The 25,038-nt window shown below is 32.7% G+C and overlaps 2 protein-coding genes across 2 annotated transcripts; one reads left to right on the forward strand and one right to left on the reverse strand.

Moving 5' to 3' along the window:
- Positions 1-5,177: 5,177 nt before the first annotated feature.
- On the forward strand, positions 5,178-9,024 carry LOC113761668 (annexin D3-like). The gene is made up of 6 exons (XM_027304752.1): positions 5,178-5,349; positions 5,548-5,693; positions 6,426-6,653; positions 6,961-7,173; positions 7,295-7,384; positions 8,621-9,024. The coding sequence occupies exons 1-6, from the start codon at positions 5,274-5,276 to the stop codon at positions 8,822-8,824; spliced, it is 957 nt and encodes a 318-aa protein (XP_027160553.1). The 5' UTR covers positions 5,178-5,273; the 3' UTR covers positions 8,825-9,024.
- A 4,958-nt stretch (positions 9,025-13,982) lies between these two features.
- LOC113763145 (annexin D4-like) lies at positions 13,983-19,996 on the reverse strand. Its single transcript, XM_027306875.1, has 6 exons — positions 19,866-19,996; positions 18,863-19,035; positions 16,063-16,278; positions 14,817-15,038; positions 14,484-14,555; positions 13,983-14,384 (listed from the first exon to the last, which is right to left on the reverse strand). The coding sequence occupies exons 1-6, from the start codon at positions 19,909-19,911 to the stop codon at positions 14,166-14,168; spliced, it is 948 nt and encodes a 315-aa protein (XP_027162676.1). The 5' UTR covers positions 19,912-19,996; the 3' UTR covers positions 13,983-14,165.
- Positions 19,997-25,038: the final 5,042 nt, after the last annotated feature.

The raw sequence follows: 25,038 nt of genomic DNA on the forward strand, positions 1-25,038 counted from the left end.
CTTAATGAAATTCATGTAAAAGGGAGGACAAAATATCCAAGAAAACCCTAAACCACTCCTTTTTATTTGGATAAGAGTAAGTAAACATTTGGAGTTTTCAATTGAAGAAGGATCATGTTTTAAGATGGAAAAACGGTCATAGTATTTGCCAAACGAAAATATACAAGTTCAAGTAGAAACTTAGCCCTCGAGCGAAAATTTGGGCAGCACGCCCTTTGTATTTACCTATTTTTCCAGCCATTTATGGCTTCATTATTTTCCTCAATCAATCCCAAAGTCACACACAATATCATCTCATTTCAATAGCCATTCTATAGGTTCAAAGTCATATAAGTACAAAATCAAGCTAATGACGTGTGCGGAAATGAAGTTTAGCAAAAGGACAGATTTGACGTGGTTTTGCGTAATGGACACAACCGAGGCTACGCTTGTCGGATTGATGTGTAATTTATACCATTTTGAAGCTAAGAAAAAGAGCTATAACTTTGATAAAGACTACTTAGTCCAGTTCTCACCCTAACTAGGTCAAATTTACCAAAACAACTCCAGATTTTCCAGTTCAAAGCTCACTGTGAAATTCAACTAGCAGTCCTGATTCATTCACTCATATCTCAGCACACACAACTCCAATTTAGGTAATTCTAAAGCCATTTGAAAGCTAAGATACAAGGCTATAATTCTTAAGAAGATATCAACAACCAATTCGATAATATTCCTGGTCAAACTAACCACTTACATAAGCTGATTATCAGTTTCGGACAGAAACAGGGCAGCAGGGGTATTTCAGTCTTTTCACAGGCTACGTTGCTCCGATTGAGCTGAAATTTTACAGGCAATTATAAAACATCATTTCCTACAACTTTCATGTTTTAGAAAAGAGCTGATTCAGCGTCCATCATGGCCTAATAGGTCCAGGCAAAACAGGGTAAAAATGAAACCCTAAACTGAAATTCATGCATTCAAGTGCTAATCTTCCACAAAACAACATCTAAAACAACTAAAAACCACTAATAAACAATTAATTGAAGTAAAGAGGATATTCTTGGAAAAATACCTTAAAACCACAAGAAAGGTAGGAGCTTAATCTTTCCTCCTCCAAAACAACTCCACCAACACCTTTAACCTTCCCTAATGATCACTTGTATGGTGTGGTTTGTGATTTGGTTGGTTGAAACTCAAGATTTGAGCAAATTTGGAAGCTAGAAATTGAAGAGCTCTCTCTTGTTTTCCTCCTCAAGAGGTTCAGCCAAGACACAAGAAAAATGAGAGAAAATTGAGTCAAAATTGATTTTAGGAAAGTTAAGAAGGTCTTGGTCAAATCCAACATCCAATGGGTTTGTGACACTTGGCACTTTGCTTGCTTAAACTTATCTCTTTGTCTCTCTAATACTAATCCATATAGGTAACTTCTAATTATCTCTTAGCACATTGTAAAATAATATCACTTAACCAAACTCCAACAAGTTGTCAAAAATATATCGCATTTACCGCACTAGCGGGTCCCACGTCCATAATACACTTCAAACTCAACGTACACTAACTCATACTAGGAAGATGATTTTAAAACTGTACTTACTTGTAAAAATGCATAGAAAATTCAATATTTCCAAGGAAAGTATAAAATATAATCAAAGAAATAAAATAATGCTGAGAAAATGTGAAAATTTTTGGATCCTCACAAAAGGTATGAATTTGGGTATGCAAGGTGAATATTTTATCATTTTTTGTAAGTTCTTTTTTTGCCCAGAAAAAGTTCGAATGTGTTTAGATTCGATCATCATCGCAAGTCAGAACATATTCTAAAACTATAAATCACTTTAAAGAGTTTTGACACGCGGCTCATCAATATTATTTTCAGATCAATAATGAAATTTGAACATATAACTTTTTATAAAGAAGTGATTTTTGCTTACTAATTGAGTCAAATCGCACTGGTTGCTCCTAAACTAGTACCCTCGACAAATCGTGCAATAAAGAAATCGATCCAATCCTGAGACACATGATTCACGCAGGAGAGAACAACAACAAATGATGTCCCAGTTCCCACCGGTGCAGCTTTAGCTAGTCATTACTAGTTCAGATGATGTCCCCCTATTAATAGCTATCCAACAAAAAAGGGTTGGTTGTGTAACTCAGTGGATATATTAATTTATGTTGTTCAACCTTAAACATGGTAGGCCAAACCAAAAGTTATATCGACAAAAGAGAGACAAGCCTGGAATTGAAAAGGCAGATGTGAATGCATGTCGACCTGCTATATCAATGCCTCGTGTCTGTCTTTTGCTTTAGTCATTGTTCTAGATTATAGCTCGAAAAGGATTTATTTGGATCTTATTAATAGCTGTCCAAGAATTATGTAATCAACTATCAGCATTGACTTGCACCACCCACTCTGTACAACTAATCAAGAATTAAAATTTGATGTTAAGTGATAAATCCTATTCCTCACATATTATACGTGTAAATCTAATCGATTCAGTATGAGTTTATATTAAATTCTTTTGTTTTTTTATGGAAAATAATATTCACATAGCCTGTTTTGTGTAGAAAGAAAAAAAGAAGCATGTTAAGATACACATGCTTCAGGAAACATCTTCGATCTGTGCCCCATTAAGAAATCAATTTGGTATGAAACATGTGTTTCCCAGATTTATGAAGCAACCGGACAGAGTATGCAACAACTAAGCTCAATGATGTGGTGAGTTGTTTAATCCCTCTCTAAGGTAAAAGTACACCTAAACAAATTAATTTAAAATGTCAGTCTATTTCTTGCCAAAAAAATTCAATTACAGAAACCCTGACTTACTGATATTTTAATTCTTGAATTCATCATTTTCTTTTAAGGTGCAAACCTCTTGGATTTTAACATCTCTTAACTTGTGAGAATTCAATATCTGGCAGGAACGGTATCCTCACTATTTATACTAATTATTTTGTGTAGTTTCTTGAATAATTTACAGAATCTAGAAGTAGTAAATTCAAAATTTAAGATTATATTTGCTTAAAGTTTTATGTCATGTTATATCATATTTTCGACTTTAGTTTTCTTTGCCTTTGTTTAGCATCCTGTTTCACATTACAAGTGATAATGTGGCCGCAAAAAAACACTATTTTATTTAAATTTACTTGTAAAAATTAGTGAAGAATTGTTCGTGTGTAGAAATTTAACTCGTGCAATTGGTAAGGATATTTTTTCATCGCATTATAATATCAGGGAGGAGGGCACCGACAAAAGAGTTGTTGGTACTTCGTACCAGTTCTTAATTAAGCCGACTTAGTTGTTTACTATATAGAATGATGTCCCACTATTAATTGCCGTCCAAGAAAGAAGATTTGAACGTGCAACTCATGGGATAAATACTACATGAGCTTTAAACATGGTAGGCCTTATTTCACGAGTGTTGTCAGGCATGCCAACCCAAAAATCATATCATAAAAAGTGACATAAGTAAAAAAAAAAAATTTTTGATTAAGCAAATATGAATGCTTTTTTTTTGTTGTAATGATAATATTCCTATGATCTATAATCTATTCTATTTTAAAGGAAGGAAAAGTCTAAAAAAATTGTGTAAGAGGTTAGTAGATATACAGACTTGATTAGATCAAAGGGCCGATGCTCTAGCGCCTCCTTTAGATTTTTTTTTTTTTAAACAATTGGAGTTTAAAACCCGACCTATAACCCAAAGAGGGATTTAGTCCCTTTCTGATGATCACTGAGTCAAAGCTCGGTGGTTAAGAAAATATGAATGTATGATTTGCAATTAATGAAAAAAAAAGGGAGTCATATGATTCGTTTGGTAGAAATGGAAGAGTTATTGATGACCTAACTACTTCAGTAATGCCCATCTTCCATGGATACTTGATTGAAATTTGCTTGAGGAAGGTGCTAGGTATATTGCTAAGTCGTTTTCACGCCCTAGGACACCACACAATCATGGAACACTTGATTTTAACAAATTCGAAATGCTGTATATTTATTTCTTACTCTGCCAATTCAGTCTAATTATTTTCTAATTGTTGAAATCTTTAATAAAAATTTCCTTCTATTTATCGCCTAACCATGCTGGCTTTTTGGAACACAGATTTCTTATTGGCTTCAACCAGCTGGTTTCTTTCGCTTCAAAGTGTATCTGAAATTGAGCAGACTAAAATCCTTTTATATCAACTCAGATATATAAGAGGAAAGACTAAAAATTCAGCTAAAGTAAAAGAATAAATTAAAGAAATTCTCAGCATCCTTAAAAACATTGTTTTTTTTTAAAAAGAAAAAGAAAACGGTCACTACGTCAAAGTAATTTGGTATCTCATCTGATTTTTTTCCGCTGTATTCTTCTTCACTATTACTGTACCATATCATCCATTTGATATTTACGGTAAGTAGCATAATCTAAAGAAACAAGGTGTTGCATGTCTAAGTCAATTTCCAGAGGCATATCGAAAGTGAGTTCCACTACTTAATGCATCTGCATGTATTTGAGGTGCAACAAGTATCTCTTGCATTTCTTCCACTTTGTTATATGCAACTTTTATCTGTGATAGGGGTCGACGTAAATTGCGGTACTTTTTTGAAAGGGATAATTTCACAAACCTCCCATGAAGTATCTAACAATTATAGAGAGCTCCCTCAAATTTTAAAAATTATACCTAGTTCCCTTGCCTTTACTATTTAGGTAACAAAATAGGTCCATCAAGCTAGATTTTTCCTCAAATATCCTAAATTATCCTTGTTCTATAAAAACAAACGAAAACTAGTTTCCTGAACAGAATTTCTTCCAAATTTGCAACAACATCACCGCCAAACAAACATTTCAAACTCCAACGCCAAATCTAATTATTTCCAAATATGCGACAAACCTATTAAACAAATAGTTTGAACAGTTCAAGAATTCAATAGGTCCAAAAATCTTTGTTACATCTTTGTTGTCACATCATCATTTTTAAACATGAAAGAGAAAAGTTAATTTATATAAAAATTCCTGTCAGGATATCATATAATTAAATGAAAGTGAGGTCATAGATTTAACTGATCAAGAAACAAGTGAAAAACCACTGTTGATCATCTAATTGAAAAAAAAAAAAGCTAAAAAAAAGAGTTGGAAAGGAATAAAAACTACATGAACGGCAAAAATGTCCACTGGAACAAATAAATTTCAACTCCACTTTTCCAGCCATTTCTCAGGCAGGGGAGGGAAAACTAAACATTAAACAGGAAAACAAAAAAAGTCAAGAAAACAAAATAGAAACAGGAGACAGATTCCAAGTGAAGAGAACTAATGGCTACACTGAGAGTACCAGATATTGTTCCATCTCCTGCTGAGGACTGTAAAACACTGAAGAAAGCCTTCCAAGGTCTCTCTCTTAATTTACTCGTCAAGAATTACTACCTACTCCTTTTTCTTGCTGATTCTTCTTCCTTAACTGCCTCCTATTTTGTGTGGTTAACTAATTTTTTTTTGGTTGGGTTTTGATTATTGTAGTACTCATTCATCTGCGAATGTAATTGTTTGACGTTAATGGTGATTTGGTTGGTTGGATTTCATTTTTCAGGATGGGGGACTGATGAGAAGGCAATAATAAAGGTGTTGGGACGCAGAAATGCAAGCCAAAGAAAGAACATCAGAGAAACATTTCAGCAGCTTTACAACAAGTCCCTAATTGATGAGCTCGTTTCTGAATTGTCTGGTGATTTCAAGGTAACAAAACTGCCTGAAAATACTTCTTTGCGTAATAATTAGTTTGATTTCTACTGTAGTTTGTAATCCGTTGAACCATAAGTGTATCAGAACACTGCTAATTAGGGTAAATTTGGAAGGGCTCTCTCTAGTTTCTCCAGCTTATGCAATTTCCAACTTAATCTCTCTTGAAAATGGCATTCTTGTTGTGTTGCATTTGGACTCAGTTTCACAATATTTCTAGAACTGCAAATAAATAAATTTCAAATGCAAATATTTGTATTCTATCCAATTTCACTTTTATGTATGCTTTTTTTTTTTATAATGTCTTCTTATCTGACTTAGATGTTGGTTTTACTACTGGTTTCCTACTATTTTTGTGATCGCAAGGATGTTGATGTACAAACAAATTCAATGGTAGTAAAGTTCTGTTGAATTATAAGAGTATCAGCCTGCTTACCTTGGCAACTGAGTAGGCTCTCTGTAAATTCTCCATACTTATCTCTGTCTCTGTTGAGAATGGGATAACTCTGATACCCCGCATTTCATGTTCAATATTTCGAAATCAAGGCCAGTTGAAAGTGTTAGAGAACTGCCTTATTTTGTGTAATACACGTCATTCTGCAGTTGCTTTTTGATCTTTAGAAAGAAAAGGGGAACATGCATATCTTTGAACTTGATGCTTTCAAGCACACTGCACACAGTAAACTTTTCAACTCTAAAAGTGCAAGTTTTTGTGGTGATTGGTGACAGAAAGCTGTGATCTTGTGGACATATGATCCACCTGAAAGAGATGCAAGGCTTGTAAATGAAGCTCTGAAATCAAGGAAGAAAGGAATCAGGGAATTCCAAGTAATTGTTGAGATTGCATGTGCATCATCTCCTCATCATCTCATTGCTGTAAGGAAGGCTTATTTCTCACTTTTTGACTGTTCACTTGAAGAGCACATCAGTTCAAATGTTTCTCTGCCAATACAAAAGGTATCTTCTCTTAATTAATTTGCTTTGAATTATGTGAACACAGATGCTATTATGTGCACTTCGCACTCAGTATTATAGCATATAGGTGGAGCATGTATTGGTAATGAAGCCAATGTCCACATTAGCGATATTGCTTTTGTTGGTATCTTGTGCATTTTGAGGCAGACTGCCATTCACTTTGGAAGATATAATCCAATCAATTACTGTCATTGAGCATATTTACAGAGCAGAGAACACATTTTAACCTAATGTTGTAAGTAACGCATTAATAATTCTCCTAATTACTATTTCATCTGGACTTCCACAGATACTTGTTCGATTTATAAGTTCATACAGATTTAACAAAGAAGTAGTGAATTCTAGTGTTGCTAATTCAGAAGCAGCTACTCTACATGATGCAATTAAAACGGGGCAGTTGGATCATGATGATCTAGTTTGGATACTCAGCACTAGAAACTATTTTCAGCTTAGAGAAACTTTCAAGTGCTACAAGAATAAATATGGGAGTTCAATAGAACAGGTTCATCTTCCTATGCTAGTAATGAGTTTCTTATCTTTTTTTTTTTTCCTTTTTTTAATATGTCTAACTTCTGTATTTGTCGTCTAAACTCGACCTGTCTTGTGCACAAATATCTTGTCAGGATATTATGGCTTCTGGCAAAGGCACTTTGGAGTCTATTTTGAAAGTGGCTATTTGGTGCATAGACGCCCCAGAAAAGCACTTTGCAGAGGTAATAATACATTTATGCTTTCATCAACGGTTCTGCTCTGCACTATTATTGAAGTGATTATTCTGTGCAAATGGTACATCTTGAGCTTATGAATCGGCCTTTTGCTTTTTTCTCTTTCTTGTCTCATAAGGTAAACATGTCTCAAATGTAATGATTTCGTGAGCAGTATAGTGATATGTAAAGATGCTGTTCTTATGTCTCTAGATTGCTATTAATTCTCAATTTTTAAAAATGCGCATTCAACTATTTTCAACACTGAAGCAATGTATCTTGATATCTGCAGCAATGCTTATTAAGTATAAGCTCAAAGAAAACTTTATTATATGTTACATTCTCTGCTTCAGTTTTCTTTTCCCCACTACTTGCAGTGGTAATGCAATGCGAAGCATCTAGCTGGTGAAAGGAGCCTAAAAGCCTTTCATGTGGTTGGAATTTATTCAGATGAAACATTTGGGATTACCCATATTTCATAGATACCCGTTCTTTTGATGATGGAAAATACAGAAGCTAAAATTTTTAAGGCTATTAGCTATAACTTCAGCAGACAAATGTGCCTCTGTATCAATTCATTGATTAACTTAATTGGCTACATGATCATCATAGTTTGTAGTCTAATGACTCAAAAGAACCCGTGATTAACACTCTAGTATGAACCTTAAGGTTTTCATTGTTGTGCAAATAAGTATATAGATTCGACAAGTAATCTCCTTATTGGTTCAACGTAGTGGCTCCTATTCAACTTCTCAATGTGAAATGCACTCATAGTTGCCAGAATTGTTCATCTTAGTATAGGAAGTTAGAGCATTGGTTGCGCTGGTGAAGAAAATAGTTGTGCTTCTTGTCTTGATTAGACTTACAAGTCTGAAATCTTGCTGGAGTTCATGTCCATCGATAATTTATTCACTTTTAAAATTCCTTTCTCAACCTAGTCCCTCTCATATCACTACCAGCAAGGTTAATCTCTCTCTCTCTCTGTGCACGCATGTTTGGAGCAGGTCTGGAGAAAATCTGTTACACCACTCTGGAAGTATAGGCTCCATTCTGAATAATTGATCTTCAGTTTCCATTCGTTTTTATTGAAATGGAGACTTAACTCTTGCAGGATACAGAAAGTTGTGAACTTTGGCTCACGGTTCTATTGTGAAAATTTCTCATCCATAAAGTACAAAGTTTGATCGAATATTCTTCTTGTAGATCATATTTAACTTGCGATTTCCTTTGATTAAAACACATCAGGTGATTAGAGCTTCAATCATTGGGCTTGGGACCGATGAGGATTCTCTGACCAGAGCTATTGTAACTCGAGCAGAGATTGACATGATGAAAGTTAGAGGAGAATATTTCAACATGCACAAAAGCAGTCTTGATAATGCAGTCATTGGTGACACATCAGGACACTACAAGAACTTCTTAATGACGTTGCTGGGTGCAAAGATTTGATTCAATTTGTCTCACCATATTCTTCATGTTTTCTTGTAATTAATTAGCTCGGGTACATGGATTTGGTATTAAAGCGTAAGAAATGCTGCTTTGCTTGGGATGCTTTTAGCATTTACTAGTTGAAGAACCACTGGTATTGTATGCATTTTCACTTTTGCTACCTGTTTCCAAGTAATACAGAATAAATATTGTTGCTGAAATAGTTGAAGTTAGATTATGGAAATTAATATTTGTATAGCAGTTGATATATTTGCATGAAGATTGAAGAGTGAGTCTTGGAAGTCTCTAAATCTTGTTTTGGTTCTATTATTGTGTATAGGGATTGCAACAACTATATAATGACATGAATGGAAATTAATAGGCATCAACATGTCCAGCATTCAATTAGATCATTGTTGGGTCATACCTGAACCCAAAAAAAAAAAAATGCTAGGTTGGGTCAACCCGTGAATTGACGCTCTAATCCCGTGAAATGGTTATCTTGTAATACTCAAACATTATAGAGGCCGTAATCTGTAATTCACAAAAACTAACACCCCTCGTATGTCACTTGAAGGTTTCAATTGCAAGTTTTGGAACCTTACAAGTTTTATGTTTTATCATGTATGGCAGCTAATTAGATTTTGTTTTGGTTAAATACTTCAAATTTTTAAGTTGTTTTATGCTCTTAAGACCTTATTTTGTATTGTTTTTGAAAATTTTGAATAATCTAATGCTGTTTTTTTTTGTTATATATTGTAGTACTGGACTTGCTTTTGCCGGAAACTCTAAAATTTGAAACTTTAGAATTCGTTTTTTGCTTTGTAAACTTTACTGTGTATGTTATCTTTGAATATTCTTCAACGATGAGAACTTTATTATGTATATTATCTATGAAAACTCTTTCAAATTGAATGGTTTTCATCATTAAATGAGTCAAAAAACTCTCCAACAGTAAGAGTGAGTAGGTTACATGATTGAATGGGCTGAAATATGTGATTAATGGGTTACGAGTTTTTCCAATGCATTTTTGGTTAACAGGTTAATCTTGTGAAACATGATCCACGCTACAATGATTATAATTGTGTAAAATGTAGTGAATCGAATTGGATCAACCTGTTAATTCGCTGGTCATAACATAAGGGAAATCCAATAAATTAGTTTTACTATTGAGGTTTACAGCATGATATGAAAACAACATCCTTATGCTATATAAGAACGAGTTTAGAACTAGATTTCAATCGCAGGGGTAAGGCTATTTTGGGAATACGAGAGTGTTTGAAGAGTAATTGAAACATTGAGTACAAGTCATTATAACTTTAATTTCACTATAATTACTTATATAACCTTTTAGACATTTAAGGTTAGGGGCAGGTTTGGTATGTTACAATATTTGGTGCCATGTTGAGTATCAAGTATAACTGAATAAAGCTTGTATTTTGATAGAATTACATAAAAGTCCTTTTAATCATTTATTATACTAACATCCAAGCCTTCCAATTTCCTGAAACATTTCTCATCCATTAAGGAATTAATTGAATGTTTACATAATTGGATTTTAATTACAATTAATTAACTTAATTATTATCTGAACAATCATTATCATATTTATGTCCCCATGTTTAGCCATACACTTTCTTCTTTTTCGGTTTCACCTCTTTGATTTTATTATGGCTATTAAATGTTTGGTGGAATGCATAACTTTTCCTTTAAATATAAGAACGAGTTTAGGACTAGATTTCAACCGTAGGGGTGAGGCTATTTTGGGAATGTGAGAGTGTTTGAAGAGTAATTGGAACATTGAGTACAAGTCATTATAGCTTTAATTTCACTATAATTACTTATATAACCTTTCAGACATTTAAGGTTAGGGGCAGGTTTGGTATATTACAATGTTTGGTGTCAAGTTGAGTATCAAGTACAACTGAATAAAGCTTGAATTGTATTTTGATAGAATTACATAAAAGTCCTTTTAATCATTTATTATACTAACATCCAAGCCTTCCAATTTCCTAAAACCTTTCTCATCCGTTAAGGAATTAATATGATGTTTACATAATTGGAGTTTAATTACAATTAATTAACTTAATTATTATCTAAACAATCATTATCATATTTATGTCCCCATGTTTAGCCAATACCCTTTCTTCTTTTTCGGTTTCACCTCTTTGATTTTATTATGGCTATTAAATATTTGGTGGAATAAATAGTTTTTCCTTTAAATTTGAGGCGAATTCTTTGAGTTTGCCTTCTTCGATTATAATTTTTTTTTCTAATGATTGGTTTATTCAAGAATTCCATATAGTTTGCCTTTTGATACTTCTAATTCCAAAAACTGACTAATTGTATTGTTTTTCTTAGTAAATTTCAGAGATTCTGTCTCTGGTCAAAGTACAATTTGAGATAATGTTATCACTTTCTAAAATAATCAGAAAAGCAATTTTATCATCTTCTCCTTCTCAGCCAAGGTATTATCTCTTTATTTAAGTCAAATAACCTTATTTCTCATGAACTTTCTCCTATTATTCTTGACTCCAAGGATCTGTTGACTACATTCCAACGGTTATGGTTCAAGTAGTTATTTTTTCATGTAATATGATTTGGAATTCAACTTGTGTTTATTTTAATTGGGAATTTTATGATTGTAAAACTTATTAATTTAGAATTTTGTATTTCATTGAAACTAAAAAAGAAAATTAATCATGCTACATAGTACTAAGATGTCATTTGCACTCTATTTGCTTTCCATGTTATGATCTTGTTTTTGTATTATACTGTTTATATAGTTTCAAATACAAAAAATTTATTTTTTTATGCTATGTAAAAGAATTTGCAGTGGAACTTGATGAGTTTAAATGCTTTAGCTACAACACCATTTTGATTGCATTGTATTAATTCATTTACTCATAATTGTATGTTGTACAATGATAAATAATGTTTCTTGATTTGATTGAAGCAACTATTATCTATAGTTCAAACGAGTCAATTAAGTAGAGATGTTATATTGGATACTTGTATAAGTAAACATTGGAAAATATCATAAAGCAATTTCTGCCTATAGTTTGCAATTCGAATTCATATGAGGAATTTCTTCTGATTTTACTTACCATTTTCTACAATTTCAAATTTAGAAAATATTATTTGCACCAATTTTTTATAATCAAGATAGTTTCAATTTAGATTTTTAATAATTATGCAGATTTGAACTTATTTATGAGATTATAAAGAAATGCCCCTAGCAAAAAACACCAAATCTAAATAGTTTCTACAAAACTTTGAAAAAGACCACTTAAGTTTCTTATCTATCTATCATTTTTGGGCATTATTATCTCTGTAAGAAACATGTGATTAAGTTATATTATACCCACCAAATTATATAAATAGTTAGTAAAAAATAAAATTATTTTAGATTAGATTGGACGCAAAGTGATTGATGGATAAACTTGACTTGATAATCGAGAGAGAAATCAAAAGCATTGCTTGAGGGATCTTTCACGAACAAATATAGATTCGAGAAATGAAGGGTCCAATTGATACTTTAAGATGTGTTATCATCTTGGATAAGTTTTAGAAGAGACCTTTGAATACTTTTCAATTGCACTTCAAACATTCTTACATTTTCAAACTACTCTTATCTTTGCAGTTGAAATTCAAACATAACCTTTGATCACAACGGATTCTTACATAGTTTAACAATAAGGATGCCTTATTGCACATTATTTTTATTGACTCACTATGTAACTTATGATTTTTCTATTAAAATCACATGATAAAATCATCATACTTCAGTTCTTATACTACAAAATATTAAACAATAATTATTAATTATCTTAAATCACAAGCACGATGCGCGGGTTTTCCCTCCCTAGTAATGCAACAATAATACTAGATCATCCATTGCCTTCCTACACGTGTATTTACCATGCTGGTGTGCCAAAAAGGCTGTCCTGGGATTGACGCTTGTGATGTTGTCACGTGTTTTCAAAAGATTGCTCGCAAAAGTTGGTTAACAAAGTAATTTCAACAGCTGTTAAATTTTATCGGATTTGGAGCATAAATGGTTGTGCTGATTTTTATCCAACACTACAAGATGTAACTCTTTTTTCAATAGAAAGTAACTATAAAGCAAATTTCTATGGATTTCACACGTAGGATTAAAGATCATGTACACACAGTGATTCAGGCCTTACATTTTTTTTTAGCCAATCTTGGTTGTTAACTGCTAGAATGACCGTTCTTACCCTACTTGCAATTAAATCTACCTTCCCATCACTTGGCATCTCTCGGACAAAATAAAATAAAATAAAAATAAAAAAAACACCTGGTATCATTTCATGCACTTGATTATTTGGTTTACAAGTTAGTGATCAAGCATTGGTTCACTAGAAAATGATAGATTTGGAAGGACAGACAAGAAACATAAATGCACCCACTTAAGTTGTAGATTCTTTTTTTTTTTTAATTATTAGGTTAACAAAGAGATTGGCCAAAATCCTTTGCAAATCAATGATTTGGCACACTGCGATTAGATAATTAGGCACTTCTCTTTCTCATTTCCCCTTTGCACGATGATGTAAAAACCCAAAGTTTAGACTTTTCAACCACTTATTAGATGCCATGAATGCTTAAAAGAACAAAATAACCTAAGACTATAAATTTCGAAATATAATGGTAAAAGTACATGTATTTTTGAATATATTAACTGACCAATTTTATGCGAGTAATTTCAATAAATTTCTATGTTTCTTTATAAAATATTTTTTTCTAGTTGTGTATTTGAATTTGCCCCTCTGGAAAGTCTAAGAAACGTTTAACAATCTGGACTTTCAGTCACTTTTTAACTAAGTATGAACGATCTTAGAATTTAAATATCAAGTCATTTTGAAACGTTATGAAAGGTAATATTATCATTGTATATTTTTCTTATCTTTGTTCTATTGCTATAAACGCTCTGCCTTTTCCATTTTTTGACTTTTTTCTTAAAAAGAAATTGTTCGCATGTGATGTTTTTAGCCAAAAAAGAAAAGAAAAGAAAAGCTATTTTGTATGTGAATACAAAACAATAATTTGTATGTGAAAAACATTTTTTAAAATTTTTATTTTTTAACCTTCCCACCCCTATCCACAGCTTTTTCGCTTTCAAGTATTAGGCATACGATTCGAACTCTGGATGTCACAGTGAGAAATATTCTCAGAGTCCTCTTTTGACCTACTCAGTGATTATGAAAAACAAAAATCCATTTGATGGTAACAATAGAAATCATACATGATACATGTAAACGTGCAAATTCAGGCCAAGTCAACCCCAGACGGGGATAAAAAAGATAGAACGGATACAGCAATGCACGAGCACGAAGTTGGGTTAATTTTCTTGATCTCCTCTAGCAATCAAAGTAAGCAAAAAATCTTTGAAGTTCCCATTGGCTATTTCTTCAATCTTATGTGATAGAGTAAACCCAGAAAGGTGATGATATTCTTCTTTGATGAGCTTCAAATCTACATCTGCTCGGGTAACAATAACTCTGGTCAAGGCTTCTTTTGCAAAATCATGCCCAATGCCTTTAAGGGAAACATCCAAAACCTGAAGAAACATGTAATACCTTTGAGTAATTAATTAAGGTCTTGGAGATTATCATTTCTTGAAAAATGAAATGATGATCAATTAATTAATTAATCTCACCTCGGTAAAGTATGTCTCTGGCTTGCAAAGGCATTGAACTGTTTGTTTTAGAATTAAGTGATCACCAAGATCCTGAAAATTAAAAGAGGGGAAAGCAACATTAGCATGAACCAACCAAAACTGGTAATGGACGAAGGAAGTGAGGATAGCCATTTTTTCGTTCTTAAGATCTTTAATGCAGTTATGCTCGTTTGCATGATTATTTCTAGGAGCTTTTAGGAAAACATTATTTTAGCACCATTCTAGAACAATGTGTATGTGAAATAAAAAAGCGATGGGAATTACATATTTAAAGTATTAAGCAGAAATATACTATACTAATAAATTTCTTACCTCGTCCAAATAATTGCCACTAGTTTCCTTATAATGCTTAAATACAGCCTTTAGATGAAGCTTGCTTCTTGTAGTTAGAATCCTGACAATCTCTTCTTCCTCGTGGAGCTTCTTAGCACCATCTTTTATGACATTTTTGAGTATTTTCGCTTCAGATTTTGCTACTTCTTCACCGTATTTTGGACCTTCATAACGGTACGCACTTACTAATCCAACTAGAAGCTGTTCATCGCATAAAAATCGTAAAGAATTCAATCACAAGATTAGGCCTTGAACAAGAATTGCCAGGGCTAGAACCGAATGTAGCGCTATGGTCAAAGACACTGTTTAATGTTTAAAAATGGAGTTTGATTGCCAATCCTCCTGCTCACATAGTTCACCAATTTGTTTCAACACATGCTATCACATAGATGAATTTCCACAGCTGATCAATGGTGCCAGTCAAGAATTTATATCCTAGTCAATTAATTTGTTCATCTAACCTATAGATGCACTGTAAAAAATGTGATTCCTGTTAAAAAAAAAGCTCACATAGTTCACCAATTTGTTTCAACACATGCTATCACATAGATGAATTTCCACAGCTGATCAATGGTGCCAGTCAAGAATTTATATCCTAGTCAATTAATTTGTTCATCTAACCTATAGATGCAAAGTGAAAAATGTGATTCCTGTTAAAAAAAAAGGTTTAGAATTACTCATACTAGAGATAATACATACGGGTTGAAAACATTCTTGGATCAGCAATTGAAATTTGTAACTCGAAAAAATGAAAAGTGGAAGCGGAAGAACTAGTCTACCATTTTATGTAGGGTAATGTTTTAATCTATCTGGAAATGCGCATGTCAGACACCTGTTGTCACGTTCAGGGCCATTCTTGCACTGACAATGCAGGATGGGTGCCTTGGTGTATCTTATCCAATAAGGCTAAGAAACAAAGTTCAACCTAAAACTTCTTGTGTTAGGTAATCTTAATTAAGACTTCGATAGGTTCCACGGAAAATTTTTTAGGTTGACTATTTCGTTGATGGATATTAATGTAGTAGGTGGGTTCCATATTTGTTTCTACATCAACTATAGTTAGATGTAATAAACAATTCGAAAGCATGGGACCAAAGCCTTGTAACACGTTGTCAATATGCGAGGGTGTGTAACATAGGCATTACACATTGGTGACTTATAAACTATTGAAAAGAACAAAAAAAAAAAAAAAAAAAGAACAAAAAATTAGGGTTTTTTGGTTCACCTTTTTCTCAGAGCTGTGGATATGGAAAGCTATGTCTTCCTCAATTGAGTGCTCAAAGAGGGAATGGTAAGCTCTTCTTGCTCCTAATAGTTCCTCCGATGATCTAGTACAAGCAATCTCTACAAGAATGCCATACTTTGGACCCTTGTACACCGCCTCCCTTAGCAGACGAGCATCTCTTTCCCATGGATGCATTGTCCAAAGCACCACAGCATCCTGTCAAATCAATTATGTCACGATTTAGTGTAATTTTTTTTCTTCATTCATTCCAAACACGAATTTAAATAATTTTCTAATAGTAATATTTCTGGTTTTATATTGATTTTCCAAATTAAAATTGAAAAGAATGTTTATTACTACATATATGCATATAAAAGTGCAGTTAATATGAAGTAAGATGAAGTACGGATACGTGGTCTAATAATGGAATTCTAATTAACTGCTTGTTTTCAGATGGAACATTTTTTTAACGTTGACATTGTCCTATCTTGATATGAGCATTTTTTCTAAGTAACCTTTGAAAGCTTGAATTTTAATAAATTGCAATGTAAAAGACTATATTAATTCCTGTTGTGTAAAAATATTATTAATCGTGTTTAACTTTGTGAAAAGTGTCTGCTATAACATTGATTATTAGGATAAAAATTAAGTTTATAAAACGTCTATTTATGTAGTTAATTTATCATTTATCTGTGTCCTTCTTTTCTTCTTCTTCTTTTGTTCTCTCTTGTAACTGGGAGGGTTCAAACTCCAAGCCACTCACTTATATTCTTTCCTGTGGAACCACCAGCCCATCCCTCCTCCTGTCCATATCTCCGTGACTTGATATCAACATCTCTAAACTTCTCTCAATTTTTTTGGGTAAATTATCTTTTACGCTCTGTAGTTTAGTGCTTTCTCACATAATTCCTCTATAGTTTAAAATTGTATATGTAACTTCCTTATGGTTGGGATTAAAGTGTCACCATTAATTTTTTTCGTTAAAACTAACCGTCAATAGTAAAAAATTAAAATCAAACTAATAAATTGATAAATTCACCCTTTTACTACTTTTTTCATGTTTTTCTTTTTCCCTTTTCTTTTTGTCTTTTTTTTGGGAAAAGAAGAGATGATTTTGAAACCTATACAAAATCTTAATTTTCTCCAAATACAAAAGATATAGAAGGGAAATAAAAAAAAGAAACAAAAAAAGATGGAAGGGATATATAAAACAAATAAATAAGAAACAAAAAATACAAAATATTTTTTCACTAAAAATATCATTATGAATGTTTAAACCAAATCTTCAATGGTATTTTCTAGTTCTTATTTATCAATTTTTATTTCAATTTCTTCTTTTTTATGTTTGGAGGAAAAATGGTAATGAAAGGATAAATTTGTTAATTTATTAGTTTGATTTTAACTTTTTACTATTGACTGTTAATTTTAATAAAATATTAGCAGCGACACTTTAATCCAAATCATAACAGAATTATATTTATCTTTTTAAAGGGTAGGGGGATTCTGTGGTAAATCACCAAACCATGGGGGGTAAAAAATAATTTATCTTTTTTTTTTTTGAAATTTTGAGAGAGACACATTGTCAAATTTAATCCACCAGCTATGAGTATATATGTGCACACAAGGATGGTTCTAATGGGGTTGGGTAGGGCCACCGCTCCGCCCAGGCCCCCCCAATCTTTAAAATTTATGTTTTTGCCCCTTAAAAGATTTAAAATATACATTTGTAAATTTAACTTCTTGCCCATGAAAAAAATTTACAAATTATCATTTGACTTCAAAGGCTATAAATATATGAAGTTTGCACTATCAAAATACATTTTCCGGTTTTGTCATTATATGTATGTCCGTTTATATTTGGGCAAAAGTACACAAATACATAGGAGTAACTTATATAACTCATTTTTTTTCCATTTATATATGAACTTAAACTAAAGTAGCTGATTAGGGATGGCAACGGGGCGGGGTTGGGGCGGGGGTCCCCTCCCCCGTCCCCGCCCCGTTGCCTATTAGTTCCCCCGTCCCCCGCCCGTCCCCCGCCTCCTGCTCCCCCGCCCGCCCCCCCGCCCCGTTCCCCCGCGGGTGCCCCCGCGGGGTTAATACAATTTTATTATATAATTTTATTATAATTAAATTTTAATAAATAATCAAGTACTAAAATATCAACGCATCACCAAATTATTATTCATTGTAATTTTACAATTGAAACTCATAAAAACAATCAAACAGAAGTTATTTGAATACAATCCAATATGATGAAATAAATATAACTAAAATAGTCAAGTTTTCACTTTTAGTACAAATGCAATCACTAATTCATTATTGTGTTTGTGCTTTTTTTTGAGAAAAAGTGTTATTCTATTAAGTGTAATTAGAAATTTAGTATAAATATATTAGTAAATTTAGTATAACTAATTAATAAATTCTATTAGTAAACATGTAGAATTATTCATATAATTGATAATATCAATTATATTACATAAACTAACATACATTATATAATATATCTAACTAATAATATCATTATCATAAGTTTATAACTAATTAACTTACATGTTATATATAATTATATATTTTTTTATATTTTTTTTTGTTTTGCGGGGGGCGGGGCGGGGGTATACTCCCCCGCCCCCCGCCCCGTTTCTAAGCGGGGGGAAAAAATTCCCCCCCGCCCCCGCCCCACCCCCCGCCCCATCCCCCGCCCCGAGAGCCCCCCGCGGGGCGGTTGCCCGCGGGCACCCGCCCCCATTGCCATCCCTATAGCTGATTGCTACAAGTCCAATATAAAATCTGTATCTACCTTGAAACGTAAGAACTCTTGTTGAAGTTTCTGGACATGTCGATCATCCCATCTCTCAAATTGTCGTTCATCCTCTACGAAGATGTCACGGGTTGTTTTCCTAAAAGATTGTTTGTGCTCTGGATGCCATTTGCCCAGTATTGAGATCAATGACTTTTCGTCAACACCAAGTCCTGAAAACATCCGTAGTAAAATATTCAGGAAAAATATAATAATCATGTGATTACATCAAACTGCATCTTCTTACTCCATCTAATTAAAAACAACAAACAATTATTTTGATCTCTGACCCGCAAAAATGATAATTGAAACTTTAGGCCAAACAACAGTCATTTTCTATTAAAAAATTGTGTCGTTTTTCGTGATCACATTTTTCTATTATCTTTTTTTCTTCACGTAGATCAAATCTTTACAGTAAATTTTTTATAAAAAAATCCAAAAAAAAATGCAATCCGTATGAAATAATTAACTTCTACGTACAAAATACAATATAACCTTTAATTGACACTTGAAAGAGAAGAAAGATGACAGATCACTTAGATCAAGTACAAGATTCAACATTGAGTGCTTTACAAAATTTGAAAAAAAAAAAAAATTTGTTTCAATCAGATGGCAGTTGTCAATCAAAATCATACATTTGAGTGTATAATTGAGAAAAAGAGAGAGCGCGTGAAAATGGATTTTCAATAGTCATGGTTGACTTGCCTGACAACAAAGAGAGAGGTGCATTAATCTAGTAAAACTACTCAGACAAGCTACAAGCTTTTATAATGGAAAAATGAAATTAAAGAAATTAAACCCAAAATTACAACTACAGCAAGAGCTTCATTGAGTAGCATCTTAAACTGTTTCCTACTCAAGAAAGACGAAGCGGAGTGATGAAAAATCTCCAGAGGAAAAAAGAAGTTCGCAAGTTCGTTGGAGAAATGAAGTTTTGCATTGTAAAGTAATAAAATATGTGAGTTTGAGTTGTGTATGTGTGTGTGTAGCGAAAGGAAAGAACCTGTGAAAGCTTTGGTGAGAACTCCAAATTCATCAGCCACTGCCATTTCAGTGATGGTTTGTTTTTGTTTGAGAGAGTTGTGGCAACGAGTTTGGTTCTTTCTGTTGCAAGAATTCAGGGGGAGTGAAGGTCTAGCGGCCTATGTGTACTACCTTTATAAAAAAGTAAGATGTCAAATCTGTCTTTTTGTACAAAATAGATTAATTGGAGACTGTCATAGTCCAGGGGATTAGTCAGGTCGCCTTCGGGTCTTGACCCGGACACTCCTGTGTTGAAAAAAAAAAAAAAAAAAAAAGAGACAGTCATAGCCCAGAGAATTCTAATAGTAAGTATTTATTTTGCAAATGTTTGTCAAAATTTATTGTATATTGGAAAGCTGATTTTTTTATGTTTTATTTTTTAAACCAATGACCATTTGCTGTTGGCCACTACAAAGGCACTTAAGATATTGTAAGTTGAGAAATCAAGATTTCGAATTTTGTTTTCTATCAATTGTCAACTCATGTAATTTCTCTAAATTTAGCGAGAGTTAAAGGGCACCCAATCCAAAAGTGTTTCGCGTTCTGCATAATATAGGATGAGAAGCAGGTCTAGGTGTAGATTGTTCATATTTGATTAAAAAAAAGAGTCAAACAATCAACCAACGAAACATAACCAATAGATATATCAAGGAAAGGGCTTTTTTATTTCGAATGTATTTTTTAAAGAAAGCCCAAGAGTACGTTCTTTCTATGCGGCTTTCCTCAAGCTAAGCCACTCAATTCTGCTAATTTTTTAACCAAATGCAGGCCGTAACTTCGACCATTGAAGTTTATCTTCAAAAGATGAAATTGCGCTATTATTGCTTTCTTTTTTTTTTCTTTTTTTTTGAAGCAAATGCGCTATTATTGCTAATTTGTATTGAAGAGTAGTTTCTAAAGGATCCCTATTAAGTGAGTTATCAAAGCTTGTAACGCTATTCCAATGTTGATCTCCGTAGCCTTAATTATACATCTATAACTAGTAATTGTAGTAACAGTGCAAGTCACTACAAGAATTTCACCTTAAAATCTCATACTCTAAATTATTATTATTATTATTATTTTAACAGTTACGCAGGGCATAATGGTTACTAGTTAAGAAGCAGTAAATTGTTAACGTTTTTAAAAAGTTTTATTTGTGTCCAAAAGCAAGAAGGTAACAAATGTTAATAACTTAATATGTTATACGTGCATTTAGATAGTAAATTATGTGTAATAATAATATAACAGACACCTTGGTCCAGCGTATATCTGTGCTTGATAGTCTTCCATTTCTCTTGCAATATCAGTACGCTTCTAAATTACTAGCTTCTACTCGTTTTAGTTTTGGTCTACAGAATGATAATAGTTTTTCGATGCAACTCTTTAGGCCACTAATTTCCCACTTTTTGTCGCCATAATGCAATTAAGTATAACAACCCTAATCCATGGAGCATTTTTATTTGCGTAGAGCTTTGATAACAAACGAATGAAAAACGTGTTTTCAACTAAGGGACATGCTTTGAATTAAGGGAGATGGGATGTTGAAAGATTTGGACAGTTTCATCAAGACCAGTTGCAACTCCCAACTACTGGATATGTCCATAAGAACAGTTTTAGCGGTAAAAATGCCAAAAACAATGCGCAAATGACTTGTATAAAATAAATCAATCCAAATTCCAGAAAACTGTAATAAGGAGGACCCTAGGTACCAACCTTTTTTCATATTAGTTTGTTATTATGATTTAGTCTTTTAATTTAACCATCTTCTTGTGCAGCCAACTCAGCTAGAAGATTGAAGGTGTTAGATTTGAATGTTTGAATCTTGAATTTGGTAGTGAAAAGAATTTTAAGAACTCTTTTCCTGTGACTATTGGACCAATCCTAGTGGTTCTAGTGATTCATAGGGTGCTCTACATGGTCTTTTTGTAACAACCTACGAGTTTAACAATTGGCCTTGTTTGCCAAGCAAATTTTTTGATCAAATTTGTCTGCTATAAAATTTTTTAATAATTTTAATTACAGTAATCTCAAAAAAAAAAATGTTATAATTTTTACAGTAAAATTTTAGACAAACATTCAAAAAACTCACTTGACAAATAAGGTGATTGTTTTTATTAGGCAAGTTTAACTACTGCTACGAAGTAACTTGCTCCAAATACTCTATTCAATTTTAACGTTTCCAGTTTTGGAGAAGTTTGGCTGCCAAGAGTGGACCAACGGACTGTTCATACTTATGTATTCTTGTTCATATTTATAACTGTTAATATTAAAATTGTTGCTTGGATACCATTCATTTCATGACGCCGAAAAATTTACATCCTGTCATAGACTCGTACATGTTATAAATTGAGGAACAAGTCGACCAATGAGGAGGAGGTTATAATACGGAAACAAACAGAAGTAATTCACTGTTTTTGGCCTGACACACTTTAATTGGACAGCAAGTGTAACAATCAGAATGCGAAGATATTTTATCTGCAAAAGAAATAATGACCACAATGCAAAATGTGGATAGGAATTGATACTTCTAACAGATATAAAGAACTTGAAATTGAAAACTTCCTGTACAAAATAATGACCTCTTGGCCAGGTCATTTCCCTTTCTCTTTCTATTTTCATTGACGTGGTGTATCAAAAGGGCAAATCACGTCATAATTACGGTGTCACGTTTATTGTCTTTTTCTTTTGGAAGAAAAGCGTTACAATAATTACTACCGAAGAAGGTGAAACACGTTGATGTACTAGTCCATCGTGTGTACACATCTAGGTAATTGAATTTTCATATGTACACTAAAGAGAAATTACCTGGTGTGATAAAAATTTGAATTAATTGAAACATGCACCGTGAACTATTATCGATTTGCACTTTAGTTTTGAAACTATTAATTCTAACACCTTTAGCACCTTATTGTATCAATTTACAGCTAAACGTTCAGATTAATTAATTTAATTTCTACAATATTATTTTTGAATGGAAAGACTTTAGCAACCCTAATTCGCATCTGTTTCCTAATGCACTCTTATCCACCTAAACAAGTATTAAACGCGAATGGCTATGGAGGGACAAGATGAAATTAATTCTAGTAGAAAATAGAGAGAGCTTATTAGCTACCAATTTGTATCGTGCCTTGTTGAGATGTGTAGAGTTGAAGGTGGGCAATTGCTCGAAAACCCTAAGTTGTAGTGTCGTTTCGTTTTTCATGTTTCATCTCTCCTTATTGAACAAAAATTAAAAAAAGAGAAATGACAATTTTGTAAGCTAGTTACAGAATTACATATTCCAAAATATTTGATATAGTAGGCCAATGGCTATCCAATTTGTACAATCCATTTATTTTGTAAATTTTCGTTTTACTTACCATAATTTCTTATCCCAATGGCTAAACATGAATCACATGGCAGGACAGCTTTGCTGTTTCTTTCTATCATTCACACTACGGATTGTAGATGCTTTAGCTGGCAACTTGGGACCTTGGATAATGTCATCAATTATTGACATCCAACAAACCATATGAATGACATCCAGCTCATGAAATTGATTATCTCTGCAACTTGCTTTGATTTGCTACACATGAATTACAAGATAGGAAAATAGGAGTGATATATTTGTCAACATTGGTCATTTTCTTTCCCTCTCTTTATTCTTTTGAACAAGTCAAATTAAGCTAAAAGGACTTCGTGGAACTGGAATTCTACCTAATGAGACAATCATATTAACTCTCTGTTTGGGGTTCATTTAACAGACAGAAAGCATTTCTTTCTTTTAATATCCGTCTTATAAATCCTAAGTACTGCAGTATTATATTGCTTCCCTTTTCCTTCATTTACTCTTTTCTAATAGATATTGATTCTAATTGCCAATAAAATTAATCTACCCTTAACTAATTTTATTCATCCATCACAAACTATTAGTTTGAGAAAATGAATTCTATTTATACATAATTGAGTAATAATCAAACGTAATGGGAATATGAAAATGCAACCAAAGACTTTGATATTTTTTTTTTCCTGCGTTCTTTAACCTTTATTTATAAGATGGTAGCTGCATCTATGTCAATTTTTCTTTTTTTCTTTTTAAGACCAACAAATTTGTTTAAACATGACCTGTATGCCAAATAATTGCTACATCTTTTTCTTTGGTTTTGGGATAAGCCTTGACACGCATAAATATAACTAAATTCCCCTCTCTTTCTCCTTCTCTTCTCTCATAAGACAAATGAAGACTAGTGCATAAAATCATTATTTAATATTTATCTGCTAGTATACACACGCAACCAGGGACAGATAAATTATACTAGGCATTTGAATTAAGGTAGGCACGCCAGCTACCACTCTTGGTTATCAACCCAACATTGCCTATACACGTATATTTGCACTTACATAAATATAAAAATTAATTTCTACATGGTAAAAAAATGTAAATATTAAGCTGATTTTATATTGCAAATGTAGTCAGAAAATTGGTTTTGCCTTTGAATATGTCCTATCTTAATGCCCTAAGTTAGACCCGAAATCGGGCTTGAACGTTTAATTGCATGAGACAATAAAAAAAAATGAAATATTACGTTGATACTAGAACAACAAATCTAGACAATAACATAACTGTCTATACATGCCCTTTTTACTCATGCGATTTATCAATTCTTTTAAATTTTAACTACTTTCAGTTAGATGAGGATATCTCAAGTTCTCAACCCTAGAATGCCCAGTGCAATTTTTTACCGTCAAATGTCAATCACTGAGAAACCATCCTCGAACCCTCACTACTGCAAAACTAAGTGCTAATACTTAATTGAATTGGTAAACTTTTTACAATAAATTAGTAAACGGTTGAGGAAAATCTACCTCAATATCTGGATTAAGCATGCTCTATTAGCATATGAGATCATTACAATTGTTAAATGTGTTTATTAAGAATTATGATTTTGGTTAAATTTTTTTATGCTGTAGACTTTGACTCTAACAACCAAAATTATTCTTTAAAAAAAAAAAGGACCTGCAAGGAAATGAAAAGTAGGAGAGGGTATAAACGTCCAACAGTAGAAGACTGGAACTCCCATCCTTTGCTGCCATGTTTCAGGAGGTGAAACGGTAAAGAATAAACAGAACAGAATAAATGAAGGAATAGTAACAGAACTGAAAATTTGAAACTGAATATTGATTGATTAAAC

Source organism: Coffea eugenioides, chromosome 2 (genome assembly GCF_003713205.1).
Source record: "Coffea eugenioides isolate CCC68of chromosome 2, Ceug_1.0, whole genome shotgun sequence".
Lineage (NCBI taxonomy): Eukaryota > Viridiplantae > Streptophyta > Magnoliopsida > Gentianales > Rubiaceae > Coffea > Coffea eugenioides.

Bases quoted from the DNA above. Each gene is read 5' to 3' on its own strand.
- LOC113761668 (XM_027304752.1), top strand. From the start codon at position 5,274: ATGGCTACACTGAGAGTACCAGATATTGTTCCATCTCCTGCTGAGGAC. The intron at 5,350-5,547 runs GTCTCTCTCTTA...TTCATTTTTCAG, and splicing joins ACTGAAGAAAGCCTTCCAAG to GATGGGGGACTGATGAGAAG. The intron at 6,654-6,960 runs GTATCTTCTCTT...GGACTTCCACAG, and splicing joins TTTCTCTGCCAATACAAAAG to ATACTTGTTCGATTTATAAG.
- LOC113763145 (XM_027306875.1), bottom strand. From the start codon at position 19,911: ATGGCAGTGGCTGATGAATTTGGAGTTCTCACCAAAGCTTTCACAG. The intron at 16,279-18,862 runs GTAGATACAGAT...TTGATTTGACAG, and splicing joins AAGAGTTCTTACGTTTCAAG to GATGCTGTGGTGCTTTGGAC. The intron at 14,385-14,483 runs GTGAGATTAATT...ATGTTTCTTCAG, and splicing joins CAGAGACATACTTTACCGAG to GTTTTGGATGTTTCCCTTAA.